Here is an 18,132-nt window from a genome sequence, read left to right on the forward strand (position 1 = left end):
AATAGCTAGTTCCAGGACAGCCTCCAAAACAATACAGAGAAAGCCTGTCTCAAAAAAAAAAACAAAAAAACAAAAACAAAAAATAAACACACTGTATTGTGGAAACACCTTTACTCTCAGGAAATATACAGAGACACTAAAAATATGGGGGCCAAGCACCATTCCATCACTAAAAAGCTCCTTGAGAGAAGGAGTGAAAAGAAGGGAGGACAGAGAGGAGGAGAGGGAGGAGGAAAGGGAGGAGGAGAGAGAGGAGGAACAGGCTGTGGCAGAGACAAAAGCAGCCTCTCTGGTCCTGATGGCACAGGGCCTGTAATTCCAGCACTTGAGAAACAGTAGCCAGAAAATCAGGAGTTCATAGTCATCCTCAGTGACATGGAAAGTTAGAGGCCAGACTGTGCCACATGAGACCTTGTCACAAAAAAATGAAGCATGAACTGGAGAGCTGGGTCAGCAGTTTGCTGCACTTGCAGAGGACCCCAAGTTCAGTTATGAGGGCCCCGTTAACTCCAGTTCCAAAATATCTGCTGCCCTCTCTTGGCACCTGCACAAGTGTCAAATATACAAACCTGTGCAGGCACCAATATGAATACATTTGTAAAAGAATAAATCTTTCTAAAAGTTTTTTTTTAAGTAGTGGGGGTTGAATTTCTATCGTTTAGCTGGGAGCTCAGTCATGCTGAGGGATGGACGACTTCCCCTCCTTTCTCAGGCGTGAGAATATTTCATTGTCTGGATATTCCATTGTTTTGTTTTACTGTCAATGGTCACCTAAGTTCCCATTCACCTTAGTGCTGTTGTACAGTAGTTAGATTTTAAAGCTATTGCCAATTTCATTAAGTAATAAGTGGACCTCTGTTTAGGTTTTTAAGGTTGATTTTTATTTCATATGCACCACATGTCTACGTTGCCCAGGGAGGCCTGAAGAAGGCATCAGATGCTCTGAAACTATAATTACAGAGAGTTATGAGCCCCCATGAGCATATTATCTGTGTTTTTGGCTTACCTACCTTTGCCTTTTAGGAATCCCATTTCCAAACTTTGGGTTCCCTTCCCTCTCTCCTTTTATTTCTAGCACAGGACCTCTTGTATGCTGAGTAAGAAGTCTACACCCGAGCTACACCAGTTCTCTAGGAGCTGGTTTCCTATCCCAGATACTTTTCCTGGATATATACATCAAATGATCTTCTGCCGCTATGTGGCTTGTGGTGTCTTTGATGCCTAAGTTTTACTCTTTACTATGGCAAAATCCATCAAAGACACCCTTTGTACTCTGTAGTTCAGTTGCTGTAAGGAAGCCTCTCCTTCCCTATCTTGAATTCATAATGTTTTCCTCTTGTTATGACTCCAAAAAAGTAATGAAGTTTCATTTTCCCCATTTAAACCCCTTAACTCCTTGAAATCCATTTCTGTGCATGGCTTGAGTCGGACAGAGAATAGCGTCTTCTTCCACAAATCACTGACCAGCGGAAACTGGATGCAAAGGGGAAGAACCAACTGAGGACATGTGAACTGTTGAGGAGCAGGTATTGAGCTCCAGAGGATACCAGGGGCATCCTCAGGCAGTGCCTCCACTGAGACACGAAGGACCATTCCACCAGGACAGGACTCGCCATGGTCAGTGGAACACCATTGCCTTGCACGTGTGTCTGGAGAGGGTCTGGCTTCTGCACTGGATCACTGTGCTGGACAAATACCTCAGATACTCCATTTAAGACTGGCTTCATATGATTCACTCTACAATCCTCCTCCCCAGACAGGCAAAAAACGCTGTTGTGATAGCCTGAGTTCACCACAAGAGGGCAGCTGTGGGCATGCAGAGGCTCTCCAGTTTTCATTAAGAAACACTCATTTTTCAGGCAGCTACCTTGGCAGAAGCATTACCTTCACCACACCACAATAGACTGTGGAGTTTGTACCACTACAGCTTGTTCTTTTACTGGGAACCAGTTTCCCAAATGAACTAAGATTGAGGGGCTTAAGGCCAGGTGTACTGGACAATCAGGCTACCAGGATACACTTTCATTCCTGGTAAGACAGGTCAGGCCTAGGGAAATGTGTCCTTATACTGCTCAGCACAGCTCTGACAATGCGGTGAGTTGTAGATCCAGGAGACACTGGTGAGGCAGAGCCGCTGTGGTTGCCTCCAGGGCATGACAGAGTCCCTGGGTAAAACCCTGAGTGAAGAGGTCTTGGTTGCTGTAATCCCAGCTCCACCTCCCTGTGCCTCCTGGCCTCTGGCTCAGTACAGGTTTGGAGAGGCACTGGTTTCTAAAGGACAGAATCCAGACCTTCAAAGAGACTCCCAGGTCCCAAGCATTTCTCAACTTCTCTCACAAGGGCTCAGACTCAAGCCTGCACTTTATCATCAATAGCCTCAAAGAAATTAGGGAGAACTACAGTCATGTGGGTTCTTAAGAACTGGAAAAGGCCGGGCGGTGGTGGCACACGCCTTTAATCCCAGCACTCGGGAGGCAGAGACAGGCGGATCACTGTTCGAGACCAGCCTGGTCTACCGAGTGAGTTCCAGGACAACCTCCAGAACAATACAGAGAAACCCTGTCTCGAAAAACCAAAAAAAAAAAAAAAAAAAAAAAAAAAGAACTGGAAAAGATGCTATCTGCCAGTCTCAAATGTTGCCTGTTCATCATTAGAAGATTGTGTTCTTAGTGGAGGGAAACACACACACACACACACACACACACACACACACACACACACACACACACACTCTCTCTCTCTCTCTCTCTCTCTCTCTCTCTCTCTCTCTTTTCTGTTGCTGTGACTTAAAAAACACCCTGGCCAATAGCAGCTTAGGAAAGAAAAGGGTATATCTGGCTCACAGTTTCAGATTGGAGCACACTACTGAGGAGAAGTCGAGGCAGAACCTTCATGCACCATAACCACAGTCAAGAGCAGAGGGAGAGTAAACACTTGAATTTTGATTACTTGTTCTCAGGTAGCTTTCTTCACTCTAACTCATAGAAATGCCCCCTCATATATTTGAATGCTTGGTCATTGGGGAGTGGCACTTGAGAGGAATTAGGAAATGTGACCTTGTTGGAATAGGAGGAAGTATGTCACTGGGATGAACTTTGGGGGTTTCAAAAGCCTAAGCCAGTCCCAGTAACTCTTTCCTTTCCTGCTGCCTGGAGATCTGACTGTAGGATGCTCAGCTTCTCCAGCACCATGCCTGCCAGTGCACCGTCATGATTTCCACCATGACAACAATGGACTAAACCTCTGAACTGTAAGCCAGGCCCAATTAAATACCTTCCTTTGTAAGAGTTACCATGGTCATGGTGTCTCTTCACAGCCACAGACTAAGATGTTGGATGAATGAACCATCAAGCCAATCCTCCACAAACATATCCACAGGCCAATTAATCCAGACAGTCCCTCATTGGATTCCCTTCCCAGGTAATTAATTCTAGGTTGTATCAAGTTGATAGTTAAAACTAAGCAACACACAGAGTTGTGATCACATATTCAGCTTCCCAGATAGACTAATGGATAAGGGAAATATCTGGCATACCTTGGGGGAAAAGTCAATTTCATGGATCAAAAAAGACCATTTTAAAACTAGACATAGAGCAAGGAGAGAGGAAAGTCAAATGGTGTTGTCGAATTGGACACAGAAATTTTATTATAACAATGAAAACTCTAAAGATGCGCACAAGGCCGGCAATGGCTAAGCGTGCAAAGGCTGTGAAACTTGATGACCTGACCTGAGGTCAATCCCAGAAACCCACAGAAGGAGTGAGAGGACAGCTCCCAAAAGCTGTCCTCTGACTGTCACAGTGCCCTATGACATGGGAGCACACATCTGCCACCCCAACTATTAAACAAGCAAGTGCAATGATAAAAACTTAACATATGCACAAAACAATCACAGTGTCAACGGAATGAAATAAAACAGGATTTCTGACAATTAAAATAGTCAACATACAGAATGGAGGTCAGACACCACTAACAATGCAACAGTATAGGTTCTGGATATTCAAAGAAACAGATGATAGAAGGAAACCCCTGATACATTCACTGTAGCATTAAAAAAAAATCAAAGCAAATTTGGAGGAGAAAAGAAAGATTTTCTTTGAAACATGACATAGGAAAAAATGTCACAAGGATCGCTGCTAAGGTTAGTAGAAGTTGGTCACTTCTACCAAGTAAGACTGAACTGAATTTGGGGTGACTTCATCACTGTTTTCAGAATTTTCTTTCTTTTTTTAAACCAAGGACTGTGCATTAGTTAAGAACAGGAAGACTGGTTCAAAAACACCCTGTAGTTTGCTTTCCCAACCTAAGGGCTCCTCGGCATGACTGATACACCTCCAGAATAATCCAAGATGATCCATTTCCCACCAAGGAAATGGAGTAAGGGCCAGGCTTCAGCCCTCAGCCACCTCCCCCATAGCTCACACACAGGACAAAGCACCTGTCTGCAGCTCTAAAGCTACAAGGGCCCAGGCCCAGCACCACCCCCTCACAGCGGGCAGCCTCATTTCCTCTGAGATAAATCATACAGAGGACTGGAAGGCCCCACAAATCCCTCCAGCAAACATGCAAGTCAAACAGCACCATTTACCCTGTAAGGGCCTCTTCAGGTTTACAAGGCCTGGGAGGAACCAGGCAACAAAACTAGCCTTGTCCAGAGAGGCTGACCTCTGCCTTCAGGCCCCGTGTGGAGCAAGCCTATAGCCATCCCACACCACCTCCCCCTCTGTTGGTAGCCTTCCCACTACCTGGGCATCCTCTGTGAAGCTGAGAAAGTCGGCTGAGTAAAGCAGGGGGCCCAACAGCTTGTAGCCAACACAGCCTCTCCCTCTGGCAGCTTAACCTTCTGTTGGTGGGTTCTAGGCTAGCCCTTGATGAGAACACAGTGTAACTAATCAGAGCTGGAAGCATCTGAGACCAGGACCAAACACAACACACCCACAAGGGCCACAAGTACTCTAAAAGAAAAGGAAGTGAGTAATGACACAGGAGTGAGGGGGCAGGGAGGGGGTGAAAGAGTGGGCAAGGGTAACACGTCTAAATGTGTGAACACTGTAGGTGTCTTCACAGGATGAAAGACAGGAAAGTTTATGCCCCCAGGAAGAGAGATCATCATCATCATCATCATCATCATCTTCTTCTTCTTCTTCCTCCTCCTCCACCTCCTCCTCTTCCTCTTCTTCCCCCTCCTCCTCCTCTTCTTCCCCCCTCCTCATCCTCTTCTTCCTCGACAGAGGGTCTCCTGACATTGCTCAGGCTGGCCTAGAGCTCACAGTACTCTTGCCTCAGCCTCCCAAATGCTGAGACTATAGTCATGAGACACCATGCTCAATAAAGGTTTTTTTAAATAAAATTTGCCAGATGGTTTCAAGGTTTGTCTGCATGTACTATTTTCGTGTGGAAGAATATGAAAGGGTTGGACCACATTGTACTTTTTATTCATTGATGGATGGACATCTGGGTTATTTCCACTTCTGGGACACTCGCAGCAATGCTACTATAATCCCACGCCCCTTAAGTTTCATGTGAATACCTATTTTCAGTTGTGGAATGGCTGGGCCACACAGTTGTTGCATTCAAAATTGTGAAGAATTGTGCATGGCTTCAATCAATATCAATCTCTGTCTGTCTTTCTCCTCCCCACTCTCTGTCTCTCTGTCAGTCTGTCTGTCTTTCTCCTCTCTGTCGACCTCCCCCTGCACTCTGTCTGTCTGTCTCTATCCCCCCCCTTCTCTGTCTCCATCTTCTCTACTGTCTGTCTCCTTCCTACTCTGTCTCTGTCTGTTTCCTCCCTACTCTGGCTGGCATCCTTTCTACTGTGGGAATCTGGGAAGAATGATCTCCCAATACACATTCACACACTTAGCCCTCCAATCCAGGTTTGTTTGGGAAGATTCAAGGTTGGTCTGTGTTCCTGAGTGACTGCAGCGCAAGAGAACATGGACCTCACTGTGCAACCCAGGATAGCCTTCTACCTCAGCTAGGATTATAAAGATGAGAAACCCCATCTGTCAGATTTTCCCTTATAATACTTTTAGAAAACATTTTCCCTCATCAAAGGGGGTGAAGGAAAAATAAATGACTGGTTCAGGAAGCTAGAGAAAACCTGTAAAATGAACCTGGGATGGCTAGTAAGCCAGAGCCCAAGGTGAGAAAGGGATACAGGAGCAATGTCAGAAGGAAGGAGAAGGAAGATTGAGGAACCAACACTGGCCAGAATGGGTTACAACTCAGAGACTAAGAGAGATGAAAGAGGGAGGAGAGAAGAAGCGGTGAACAGAAGCCAGGTGACGACAGTGGAGAAGCCTGGGAACACCAGCTCTAGAGTACCAAGAACTGTACCAGGAACGGGCCAGAACCTAGCCACAAATCAATCAATGGATTCAACATAGCAAGGCTTCTCTCATAGTCCAATCAAAGATGGGCAGACTAAATCAAACCATGGAGATAAGATACACCCTAGCCAGGGGCTTCTCATTAACCATCTGGTCTATAACTTTCCGTAGGACCAAGGTCATGAAAACCGAGGAAGGCCAGAAGAACCGAGGGAGACCATATGGACAAAGAAGGCTACTGCGTAGTACTTCCTTCTGAACTGGGTCCCTTACTAAGAAAACACATTCTTAGAGGACCAGATGGTTGAAGCAGGAGGGATGGGAGATAAGAAATGGTGAGTGAGAGGTGGGAGAGATGATCAGAGTGTGTTCTTCCAGTGATTAAGGAAAATCAACACAGTGAACAATAAATATGTGCTTTAAAAGGACTCTTCTTTCAGAAGACCCCCAAGACTTGGCTATCTAGCCCTTAGGGACTAAAACGTCTATGGGGAGAAACTTTTCCCTTGAAGCCTCAGATCTCCCATCTCCTGCCCTCAGCCTGTCAAAAGTCCTTCCAACATCTATGGTCATCCAGTCAGCTTCAGACTGGAAGGTCCAGGATGGGAGAACTGTCCAGCACCACTCACAGAAAACAGGGCTGACAAGCTGCTACTCAGGCTCCTGTCAGCGTGAACCAAGACCTGGGCAAAAAGCAAAGAACACATGGGGATACAGGAAGAAAGAAGGCCACGTGCCAACCAGAAAGATGACAATGAGAACCATTCACTCGGCATTTGCAATGGGCTCTACTCCTTGCAACCTACATTCCACAAGACCCCTGCAAACCAAATGAGTCAATCCCTCCCTAATGCCCTGCTATACCCCAAGTTGCATGTCTCAGAGCACACCCCACTTGGCACTACCTGAAAAGCTCATGATGGGCAATTGTGTGTTTATGTGAGTAGTCTGTCTTCCTCATAGGAAATAGCTTCTAGCAGAGCAAGATGGCTTGTTTGCCAATATCCAGAGTCCTCAAAAGAGACAGACTTTCCAGAAATACTTATTAATGGTCATACAAATAAACAATTGGGTGGAAAGTATTTGGATGGATGGATGGATGGATGGATGGATGGATGGATGGATGGATGGATGATTGAATAAATGGAAGGACAGGTAGGTACTTAGATGGGCAGGGAGGTGGCCAACTTTGGCTTGCCCCTGGCTCTGTAGTCTTACCTGCTGTTGTTGGGCCCGGAGGTCACCTATCTCCTTCTGGTCCTCCTCCCTGAGTCTCTTCATATCCTCCCAGGACTGCTGTAGAAGATTCCGCTCACGCAGCAGCTTCCCGTTCTCCCGTCTCAGCATGTCCACGTCATCCTTCAGCTGAGTCTGGTCACTCAGGAGCCGACTGTGGAGGGTGCTGAAACCCCATAGACACATTTAGTCCTTACCAATTTCTTCCCCGCACCCCATCTACGGGAACCATTAGCTCCAGGTCCCCAAAGTGATCAAGACAATGGCTATAGAAGCCAGGCCAGCAGCACTCAGAGGGAGGTCAAACCCAGAGAACAAGTAAACTCCAAAAGACTCAACCCCAGTTCTGAAAATCCCAGCACCAAAAAGGATACAAATATCTCCAAGGAAACGAGACAGCCCCAACCTGTGCTTATATGTCCTGGGACCTATGGCAACATGGCAGGTACAGAGCAGACACCCTCTGAGGGAGGTCGGAGCCCCAAGGAGAGAACACCCAATCTGTCTGCCCATGAGAGCAGGCCCCAGTCAGAGAACTGGAGGGAGTGGGCTGCCTGAACCCCATCTTGTGTTTTAAATCTTTTTTTTTTAATCTACCAGCTTCTAAGGCTGACAACAATGCTGGGAGGGGCTAACAGACTCTTACACAGGCCACTTGCTAGACCCAGAGTCCCGGACTCTGTCCAGAAACTGAGAAGGGCAGAAGGTGGCTGACTACTCCACAAGTCCTGGGGCCCCTCCCAGCACAACACTCACTGATAGAAGTCTGTCTCCTTGGCCACCTCCTCGCACCTCTTCAAGGCGTTGGTGTGCTGGTTCTGTAAACTCTGCAGATCTGACATGGCCCGCACACACTGGATCTTTAGCCTCTCATAATCAGGATTCAGCCTGTGGTAGGGCCTGGCCCCAGGAGCAAAGAACCCCATGAACACAGGCCTTAAGGGTCACATGAATTCAGGCTGTGTCCTAGATCACCACAGAGCCAGTGGATGCCAGGCTCTGGCTGTGATGCACTGTGGCCTCCTGATGCTTACTAAACTTGCTATCCTGGCTTCAGGTAGCAGTCAGAGTGTCCACCTGGGGAAGCCCTGGCTTCATGGGCTTCCTCAATATCCTGGAAGGAGCAGACTAGCTCTCTAAGAATTTCCCAATAGTCGAAACCACAGGTCTGTGATAACATTTCTCATATCTTCAGAACAGGGACTCCCAATCCTGGGTGCCAATTACTTCATGGGTACCCAGAGCACATAATCAGTATTCCCAGGAGGGAGACCCAACATCAGGATGGCTTTATAAACTCCCTAGGGGATTCCAATGTGGTGCTAAGGTGAACACAAGAGCCATCAGCAGTGCTGATTAAAGTGCGGCTCAAAGGTCTCAGCACTGGTATCACATGAAAACTGAGAGAGACAGTCAAATCCTCAGGTCCTGCCACTGAAACCCAGACTCCCAGGATCTGAAGGGAAAAGGGGAACCCTGCATCCTGCGCTTCAATAGGCTCTCTGGGGGATGCTGGTGCATGGTTTCCTACAGCAGGCTGAGCAAATGCTTTCTGCCAAGGGAACAGATACTAAAACTTACAAAAAAATTTTTTTTCTTCAAAACAAAAGACAACAGGTAATATGTACCTTTATAAGATGCCTACGTGACAAGAACATGGAATAGGTTTACAAACCACAGAAAGCTCCAGCCAGCACCACAGCAGACTGTGGTCTTCAGGGAGACAGCATATGTATGTGTGCATGCCCATGAGCACATAGCACATACACAAGCATTTATGGCCCAGGAGTGGGATGCAGCAGAATGAGGACAGAGGGGAAAGGTTACTATTTCAGTACTGATAGCACAGGACCAGAGAGCAGCAGTTAAGAGCCCCAGGTCTTCTATAACGCACTAACAAGCACCCCAGTGATCAGGCCCCTCCAACTGCTACCATAAGCACCTACCACACAATTACCTGTGAGACAAGTACCAATGCCTAGGGGGTTGGTCTAGCTCCTCTACCCCAGGCTCATAACACAGCTGGCCTATCACAGAAGCTGCCAATTCTCAGGGTTTCCTCAAATGGATGATGGGAATACACATATACTCACCTAATTCCTAAACTCTGTGACTTGGATCATAGGCTCTTATTTTCACTTGGAGAAAGCATAAGACACACAAAGGAGGAGAGGGAGACAGAGACAAAGAGACAGAACCCTGTCCCCCACCAAGACCTTAAGGTTCTACAACTGGCTAGAATCCCAAGGACAGGTTGGACAAGGGACGCTTTGGAGGTGAAGCCTCCAGAAGCCATGGAGCTAAGGGGAAGTGGCTCACGGTGACACAGTGAGGTCAGGACAGTCCCTGGGGAGTTGGGACAATGACTACCTCTTGTCGAAGGTAGCTCCATGGGTGGCGAAGGCCAGGCGCTTGCGTAGCTCATTCCTCTCGCGGGTTATCAGCCGCAGCTGAATGGAGAGGTTCTCCACCTTGTCATTGACCTGCTGCTCAGTGAGGAGGGGTGGTGGGGATGGTGCCTTCCCAGTAGTACCTGTGGGTAAGTAAACATAAGAGAACATGCACTTGGGCACACTCCCAAGGTGTCAGCCCTGTTCTGACATCATGGCTAGTTCAGCTATTCAGGAAGCAGTGATGATCCCTAGGTCTTCTCATCGCCCACTACAAGGCACCAAGTAGGACCAGTCCCTGCCAGCTGCTGCAAGAACGCCCACTACTACTAAGTAGGTCCTATCTCAGTCTTTTCCCACAGATGAAGTTGACACTAGGGACTAGACCATCAGGTCTTGATCAAGGACCCTAAGCATACCCACTCTCTCCCTAGTCTGGATTTTACATCTCTAGGATGGAATTGTTGGGGGCACTAATCCTTGCCTATCCTGAGCATCTGGACATCTGGAAATGCTCATTATCACCCAGACCTGGACACAGCACATGATTAAAGAGGCAGGGCAGACTACCCTGTGTAGAAGAAAGCCTGTATGCCGCCATTAACCATGTGACTTACTAGAGGCGCATACAGATGAGGTAATAAAAGGGCGGTTTACCACACCGCTAACCACACCCACTTTAGGCATGACTAAAGACATATACGGCCGGACGTAAAGACGTATACGTACGTAGGCAGTGAACTACATCACTAGCCAGGCCCACTTTTGGGCATGGCTAGGGGGCGTTACGGGGGAAGGCATAAAAGACAGCACACAGGAAGTCTTGGTCTCTTTTCCCGGAGTTCGGTTTCCGGTTCGGCAGCGGAAAACTACTTGGCTCATCTGGGTTGCTTGTTTGGTATCTTGTGAGTAATTTCTACAATAAATACTTAGTTTTACTTTCAGTAAGTGTGTCGCTTATCGTTACAGCGTCATTTGGAGCATCAACCCTGGGCCACCACCAGAAGCCTCCAGAGAGGGCACACATGGAACAAAGTGAATACTACAAAGAGCAGGGCAGTTGGGACCCATGAGCTTTGTCCCCATCATCTCTCAGCATGGCTAGACAAGTAACTCAGCCCCTACTGCAGATCTACCGACTCTGAACTTGCCCAAACCAGCCAAGGCAAAGAAGCTTGGAGGATGCTGACAATTTGCAGCCTATGTGATGCAGGTAAATCCAGGGGCATCTGTGCTTAACCCACACCTGTCCTCAGGACCAACATTTGTATGAAGGACAACAGACACTGCTGCCTCTGACCAGATCCAAATATATCTCAGAATCCAAAGACAAAATACTTCCTAAGAATTAAACCATGGCCCTTTTATATGTGGCCCCATTGGTATATCAACCTGACACTTCACCTAACCCTTGGAGATCTGGGGTAGGGTCTGAGGAACACACAGCATCCGTCTCATTTTGTATTGTCATCAGAGAGGCTGACTCATTTCTGGCCCATGGCACTTGTCTCCTTGGTGACCCTGACATGCAAAGAACATGACATTTCCCTTTTATCTGTGAGGTCCTGCCCAACCTCTTCTGATCCTTGTTGTCTGATGGTTCATACAAACCAAATGTCAGTTAAATGAAAAGTGAGCCTTGTACCTTCCAGTGGCCCCAGGGAGGATGGGGAGTTCCATGTAGTCAGAGGGAACTGAATTTGCCGTGGTATGAGGTAGGGGGCCTCAAGCTATTACCCCAGCATTGTCAGCATCCCACATGAAGGTAACCCAACCCCTGAATCTAATACTCCTAAAACATATTCGAATTTGACTGAATCTGGAATAAACTAAAAGACATGCCTCTAGATGGGTCTGGAAGAGCATGTCCAGGAAGAATTGGCTGAGCAGAGAAGACCTGCATGCCCACCCCAGTGGACTGTAGCTCAGATATAAAGAAGCCTGGGGTGTTGGGGGAGCAGAGCTGCTGTGGGATGCCTGCCTTTGTTTTTTGCTGGTACTATCATCCTTAGCTGACATCAGAACCCAGCTTCGTTGTCCTTTAAACAAGAACTAAAAAAAGGCCAGTCACTATCCAGGAATCCCCCAGGCACTCAGCTCCAGTTCAGGGCTACTAAGGCAGAGCAGCATCGGAGCCAGCTGGCTACCCAGACACAACAATGAGGACTGTCATCTAGGGTATGCAGCCAAGGTGTCAGTTCTGTTCCATGCCACCATCCTCATCTCAATAGTTCTCCCGACTGCCCACCTGATGGAGAAGTCCTGTGTATATGTCAATAAAGCACTGTTGGCCAATAGGGAAGCAAGATAGGTGGGACTAGGAGTCCAGGAGGACTCTGCGTAGGAGAAACACAGGAAGTCAAGATGTAACTGCAATAGGAATAAGAAGCCCGGAAACTTTTCTCCAGTAAGAGAAATACTTAGATTAACAGTTATGGGGTAAATACTTAAGTCAGAGCTAGCCAGTAAGAAACAAGCAAGGCCAACAGCTTCATAATTAATACAGCATCTTGTGTGTTATTTGGGGCCTACAACGCAGCAGAGCCCAGGCAACTGGTGGGAAAAAAATCAAAGCGACAGAAAAGGAAAAGGCTTCGCTCTACACCCACCAGGGTTATCCTGGCATTACCCCTGAGCAACTGACGCCATAAAACCAGACAATGGCATGTGAGCTGTGCCCCCCCCCCCAGGCTCAGCTCTGACCTAAGATCCAGGCCTCAGCCACTACACCTCCCAATGGGACAGGACAGACTCTTCTCCTGTCTGCACTCCACTCTCACCCCTACCATCCTCCCCATCACCCACAGCAAACATATGTACCCAGGAAACATAACAAGACAAGGTCAGCCAGGCCTGGGACCCCAGAGAGAAGCAGCCTCCCTGACTTATCTCTGATGACTACTACAGCAATTCCTACAGAGCCCTCAAGACAACCCAAAGACTGTGTGGAGTCGGGGAGCTCTGAAACAACCTATGTGGAGTGGAAAAATACTCTCTATCATCCTCCGGTGAAAACAGTTTTGGGAACTGGAAAGATAATTCAGTCAATAGACTACCTTCTTAACAAACTCAAGGAACTGGGCTTGAATCTCCATAAGCCTTAGGAAACTGCCAAGCACAGTAGCATCTGCTGGTAATACCAATGCTGAGGAGGCAGAGACAGCAGGATCCCTAGGGCTAGCTGGCCAGGTGGCCTAGACTAACTGGCAAGCTCCAGGCTAATGAGTCCCTGCCTCAAATCAAGTATAGGGAGTCACACCAAAGGTTGTCCACTAGCTTCTGCACACAGGCCCCACATACACATCCATGCATAAGTATAGAGACTTTTATTGATTTTTTAAATGTTTTACATGCTTCCCAGGGTTGGAGAATGTACTGAGGATGGTGCAGCCCTACAGTGCAATGGTCACAGAGTCCCAAAGACCTACACACTAGTTTATTCTCCAACAAGAATGTGTATGCCTCAGCAGCAAGAGCAGCACAGACCCAGGTCCAGGTCTATAAACACAACAGCCACATGCTGGGGCTGCCTGTGAGTGTGAGCATGTAACGGCAGTAGCAAGGGACAGAGCATAACCATGCTCCACCCTCAAAATCCCCGTTCCTATGCAACTATGCACTGCGGGGTCAGTGGGCAGCTAGAATGGGGGTAGAAGACTGGCTGAGGGCTCTTTGCCTCTGGCTCCCTCATCCCTCCTCCCCACCCTTCTTCACTGCGAGCTGAATATTTGACTTCAGATTCCTGGAGCCTGTAGTGTCAGAAGTCAAGCAGAAAACTAGCACTAGTCAAAAGCAGTCAGGTGGGGGGTGACACCCAGGGGTCTGTCCTGACTGTTCTAGGCTCTGACTGTTGAAGGTTATACCATGAAGGGACAGCACATGGTCACCAGCCTCACCAAGCCAGCCTTACAGACAGCCCAGAACCAACCAGAGGTGGCAAGAAGGACCTGGTTCTTCTTTCTGGGCAACTGATTCTTGCAGTTCCGAAGCTGCACTGGGGAAAATGCATACCACCCACAGCTGCAAACACAGAAACCTAAGGGGATATAACCAGCAGAAACAGAAACACAAACACACACACACACACACACACACACACACACACACACACACACACACACACACACACACAAGTTTTGGCATCAGACACTATACCTAAAGGAATCCCCTCTGAAAAGTAGGCTCCTCCTCCTCCTAGCCTCTTTGCTGAAGTACATGAAAGTCAGAAGCCCTCAGCACAACCTAGCCACTTCCTGGCTCCCTGGCCAGACAATGCTCTGGAATCCTCCACTGGGATCTGCTTTTTAGGAACCAAGGCAAGCAGGGAAGACCAGGCTCAAGCCCCACCTCCCCCAAGAATCTCCCCACTCCCTGCTTAGACTCACTATGCCTTCCCCAGAACCATGCCTTTCTTGATGTATTCCACAGGAACTGAAGGCCAGTTTCCTTCTGCCTCTCATGTCTCTCTGTTCTCTAGTCTCTCAGTGTAGGGGCATTCATGGCCTTGGGAGCATACTCCCAAGTTACTCCTATGGTCACTTCCTGCAAGAGGAGAAGTGCTCCTACTAGGCAGCATCATAAATGCTAGAATGCCAAGGGCTCCCCCAGGATACAAAAGATTCCCCAGGGGCTGGGGAGGTAGCTCACCTGGTAGGGAACTTGCCTGACATGCACAAGGTCCTGGGTTCAATCCTAGCACTGAAGAAACCAGTGTCACCGTGCACACCTGTGATCCCAGCACTACATTAGGGGAGTGAGATGATCACAATTGCTAGGTCATCCTATAATAAGCCCAAGCCAGCCTGAGCTGTATGAAGCCCTGTCTTACAAGAAAAGAAATTTTAAAAAATACAGGCTGTGCAGGGAAGAAATTGCTGAGATCACAGAGAATACTCCTGGCTTCCCTGATGACTATGTTCCTCCCAACAGAAGCCAAGCTACCCTTTCCAGGAACCCTCCCTGGAACACAAGGAAATCCTTCAGCACCTCTCCTTCCCACAAGCCTGAGATCTAATGCTCTGGTTCATGAGAAATCTCCCACTTTCCCCATCTGTAAGAACTGAAGGTGTCCCACACATTGATTAGCAGTGTCTCCTCCTTCCGTAAACCTCCCTACTTACTCAATATGAGACATACTAGACTGCTATGGAATTAGGTCAGGATGGATGGGGAGGAGACTCAGAAGCACCCAGTGCACAAGGAAGATCCTCGGCGCTCTTACAATGAGGATGGGGATCCTCAGGGAAGCCGTGTACTAAGCTGATGAAAATTACCTGCAAAGAGGACTCAGCAGACGGACAGGCTGTTGACAACTGAAACTGAAGTAGTGAATAACACCTCAGGCAATAGAAAAAGCACAAAAACTCCCATGCAGAGTGTGGTAACCTGAACCTGGATTTAGAAGTTGAAGCATGATGACTAGCAGTGAGATTCTGTCCAAAACTAAACCACAACAAAAAAAAACCACCAACAACAACAAAAAAGGTGAAACATAGACTTAGTATGTAGCTCAGATGGGAGAATACTTGCCCAGCACATATGGGGCCCTGCATTTAGTGTCCAACACTAACATAAATTAGATGTGCTGATATGCAAGAGACTAGATGTTCAAGGTTGTCTGTGTCTCCATAGCGAGTTCACAACCAGCCTGGGATACATGAAACACTTGTACTAGTTAGTTTTTACTGTCAAATTGGCACAAACTGAAATCCCCTGGGAAGAGGGAACCTCAATTGAAGGCCTGTCTTGATCAGATTGGCCTCTGTCACATCTGTGAGGAAATTGATTATTGATTGATGTAGGGGGGCCCAGTCCACTGTTGACAGAACCAGTCCACAGGCAGGTGGTCCTGGACTGTCTGAAAAGCTAGCTAGGCACAAAGGGGAACAAGACACTATGCAGAGTTCCTCCGTGTTCTTGCCTCTGATCCTGCACAAGTTCCTGCCCTGACTACCCTCAGGGATGGGCTGTCACCTGAAACTGTAAGCCAAATAAACCTTTTCCTCCCCAGGTTGCTTTAGGTCATGGTGTTTATCATAGTGGCAGAAAGCAACCTAGGACGATGGTATCTCAGAAACAAAACAGAAAGCCCCCACCTCCAATCTTAAAGGCAAGGCCCGCTCTGTGGAATACAACATGCTTTTCTCACTGCTTCACCTTGAGGAGACAAAGCAGGGAAGTGGACATGGTCTCTCTACTCTAAGGATCTTGTTCTTACCTTTCCACAAATAAAGACAAGTAAATGTGGGTATCCATCTGTCCTGCTGTATCTATGACATGCTGTGCCTCTCACTAAATAACACTGGGCCAGCAGGAACTGTCTAGTCATGAGGAAGACCTGTCTGGTCTCCTCAATGGACTAAATGTAGCTTGTCAATCATCCCACTTCCCATGCAAGCACGGTGTACTGTCTAACTGCAGGTGATGAGTCCTACCCCGGTCTCTTGAGAGCCATATGCTCAGGAGTCTGTACCCCTGATGAGTGCCCAAGCATGCTAAAACAGGCTTGTAGCACAGATGTAGGGACAGCACTGACTGTTGCCCTCAATGAGAGGAGATCTTCCCTGCTCAGAGCCTCTGGGGAAAGTGCCTTTGATCAGACAGAGACATTACAGTGACTGGCTGTCTTCTTAATCTGGATTGTGACCTGTGGCATCTCAGATGGAAACCCCTGGCCACAGGTAGCTACTGAATCGATTACATATAATTCGTGTAATTGAAAAACCAGAATTTCTACTTAATTTTAAGGCATTTAAATGTGAATAGTCTCTTGGTAGTAACTCTATACTAGCCCTCACAGACCTGAGTGCTGTCAGGTCTGGTTATGACAGCTAAACTGCTGTTGTAGGCAGTGTTCCATATGCCTGAAGGGACAGAGCCCAATCTTCATGAAGCCAGCCTGATCAAGCATGCCTGTGATATGAGGTCACACATATCCTTACTGGTTAAGGGAGTGGGTGTGAGTGTTCAGCTGTGACCAGAAGAGAAAGAAAAGCAAATCTTGGTTCCTGTGAGCTTGGGAGGATTGACCATAGGAACACAGCCAGCTCTTGTGTGAAAGAACTGGGCACAGCCAGTGCAGGCTGAGCTTGCAATGGGACATACATCAAAGATTTGCTGTCAGCCTGCTCGTGACTCTTTAAGAAGTATCTGCGGACACTACTGACCCTTAGCACAAAGGCTAACTTGTCTTCAAGTTCACCCCATTGAGCTAGGCATGATGCCTGTAATCCCTGTACTCAGGAAGCAGTCTTCCTAGACCAAGAATTTGTAGCTTAGCCCATGCTACATTGACACCCCACCAGAAAAAGACAAATCCCATCTTCCTGCTCATTCGCAAAACGCTGACATAAACAGTAAATGCTCCAGCCTCTCTCTGGAGCCTCTGTGAGACCATATATGTTCCTTGGAAAGGTGACACTGCCAGTTCAGAAAGACAAAGTAAATATGTCTACAATGTCCACTATCGATGAGAAGGGCTCCAAGACACAGGAAACGCAAGTGTCACCTCATCTGTTTATCCTGACAGCCCCATTCCTGAGGAGCCAGACCCACAGTCAGTCAAACAGTAATGCAGGACTCTCTGGAGTGTCCTTCTTGAGCTCTAGACACCATGACAGCTAGAAGGTAATGTGCTCTTTTCGGATGTCCGTGATCCAGAAAAAGGAGAATGTGAACCTTATTTGGAAATTTGGAAACACAGTATTTTACAGATGAGCAGCTTGGCCACAGTGGAACAAGACAGGCCTTGAACGTGGTGTGATCAGTGTCCTTAGCACTCCTACACACAGAGAGAAAGAGACAAGAGAAGAGGAGTAGAGGATGACACGGCAGTTCATGAAGAAGCCTAAGCCTAACATGAGAACTGCTGTCTCGAACCCTTGAGAGCACATGGCCTTGCCAACTCTCTGATCTTGGACCTCTGGTCTCCAGAGCTATGAGACAGGTTTAAGCACCAGGCTGTGATTTACTAAGGTCACCCAGGATCACACACAGAGCATGTTCTTGGCTCACACTGACTTCCCATGCTCTGAGAGGATTTTTTAGTCTCCTACCCTGGGATTTAGCTGCCAAGGTACCACCACCTAACCTACACCTGGTTTGAAGAGTTCAGAAAGTGTCTAATGGTTGGGATGTCATCCCTAGCTGGTTTGGGAAACTAAGACATGCTACAT

At 47.6% G+C, this 18,132-nt stretch overlaps 1 protein-coding gene across 5 annotated transcripts in view; it reads right to left on the bottom strand.

The window, feature by feature from the left end:
- The window catches only part of Dlg5 (discs large MAGUK scaffold protein 5), a 127,534-nt gene that overhangs the window by 64,801 nt on the left and 44,601 nt on the right, over window positions 1–18,132 (bottom strand). For 4 of the 5 annotated variants that reach the window (XR_005873276.1, XM_040735904.1, XM_040735903.1 and 1 more), the window contains exons 3-5: window positions 9,939–10,101; window positions 8,325–8,468; window positions 7,551–7,734 (exon numbers count right to left, since the gene is read on the bottom strand). Coding sequence is in view for 4 of the 5 variants with exons in the window: in XM_040735904.1 (XP_040591838.1) it covers window positions 7,551–7,734; window positions 8,325–8,468; window positions 9,939–10,101 (491 nt within the window). In the remaining variant the exon portion in view is untranslated. The remainder of the gene's footprint in view (window positions 1–7,550; window positions 7,735–8,324; window positions 8,469–9,938; window positions 10,102–18,132) is intronic. The other variant, XM_040735906.1, reaches the window with a different exon arrangement.

Source organism: Mesocricetus auratus, unplaced genomic scaffold (assembly GCF_017639785.1).
Source record: "Mesocricetus auratus isolate SY011 unplaced genomic scaffold, BCM_Maur_2.0 Super-Scaffold_100053, whole genome shotgun sequence".
NCBI lineage: Eukaryota > Metazoa > Chordata > Mammalia > Rodentia > Cricetidae > Mesocricetus > Mesocricetus auratus.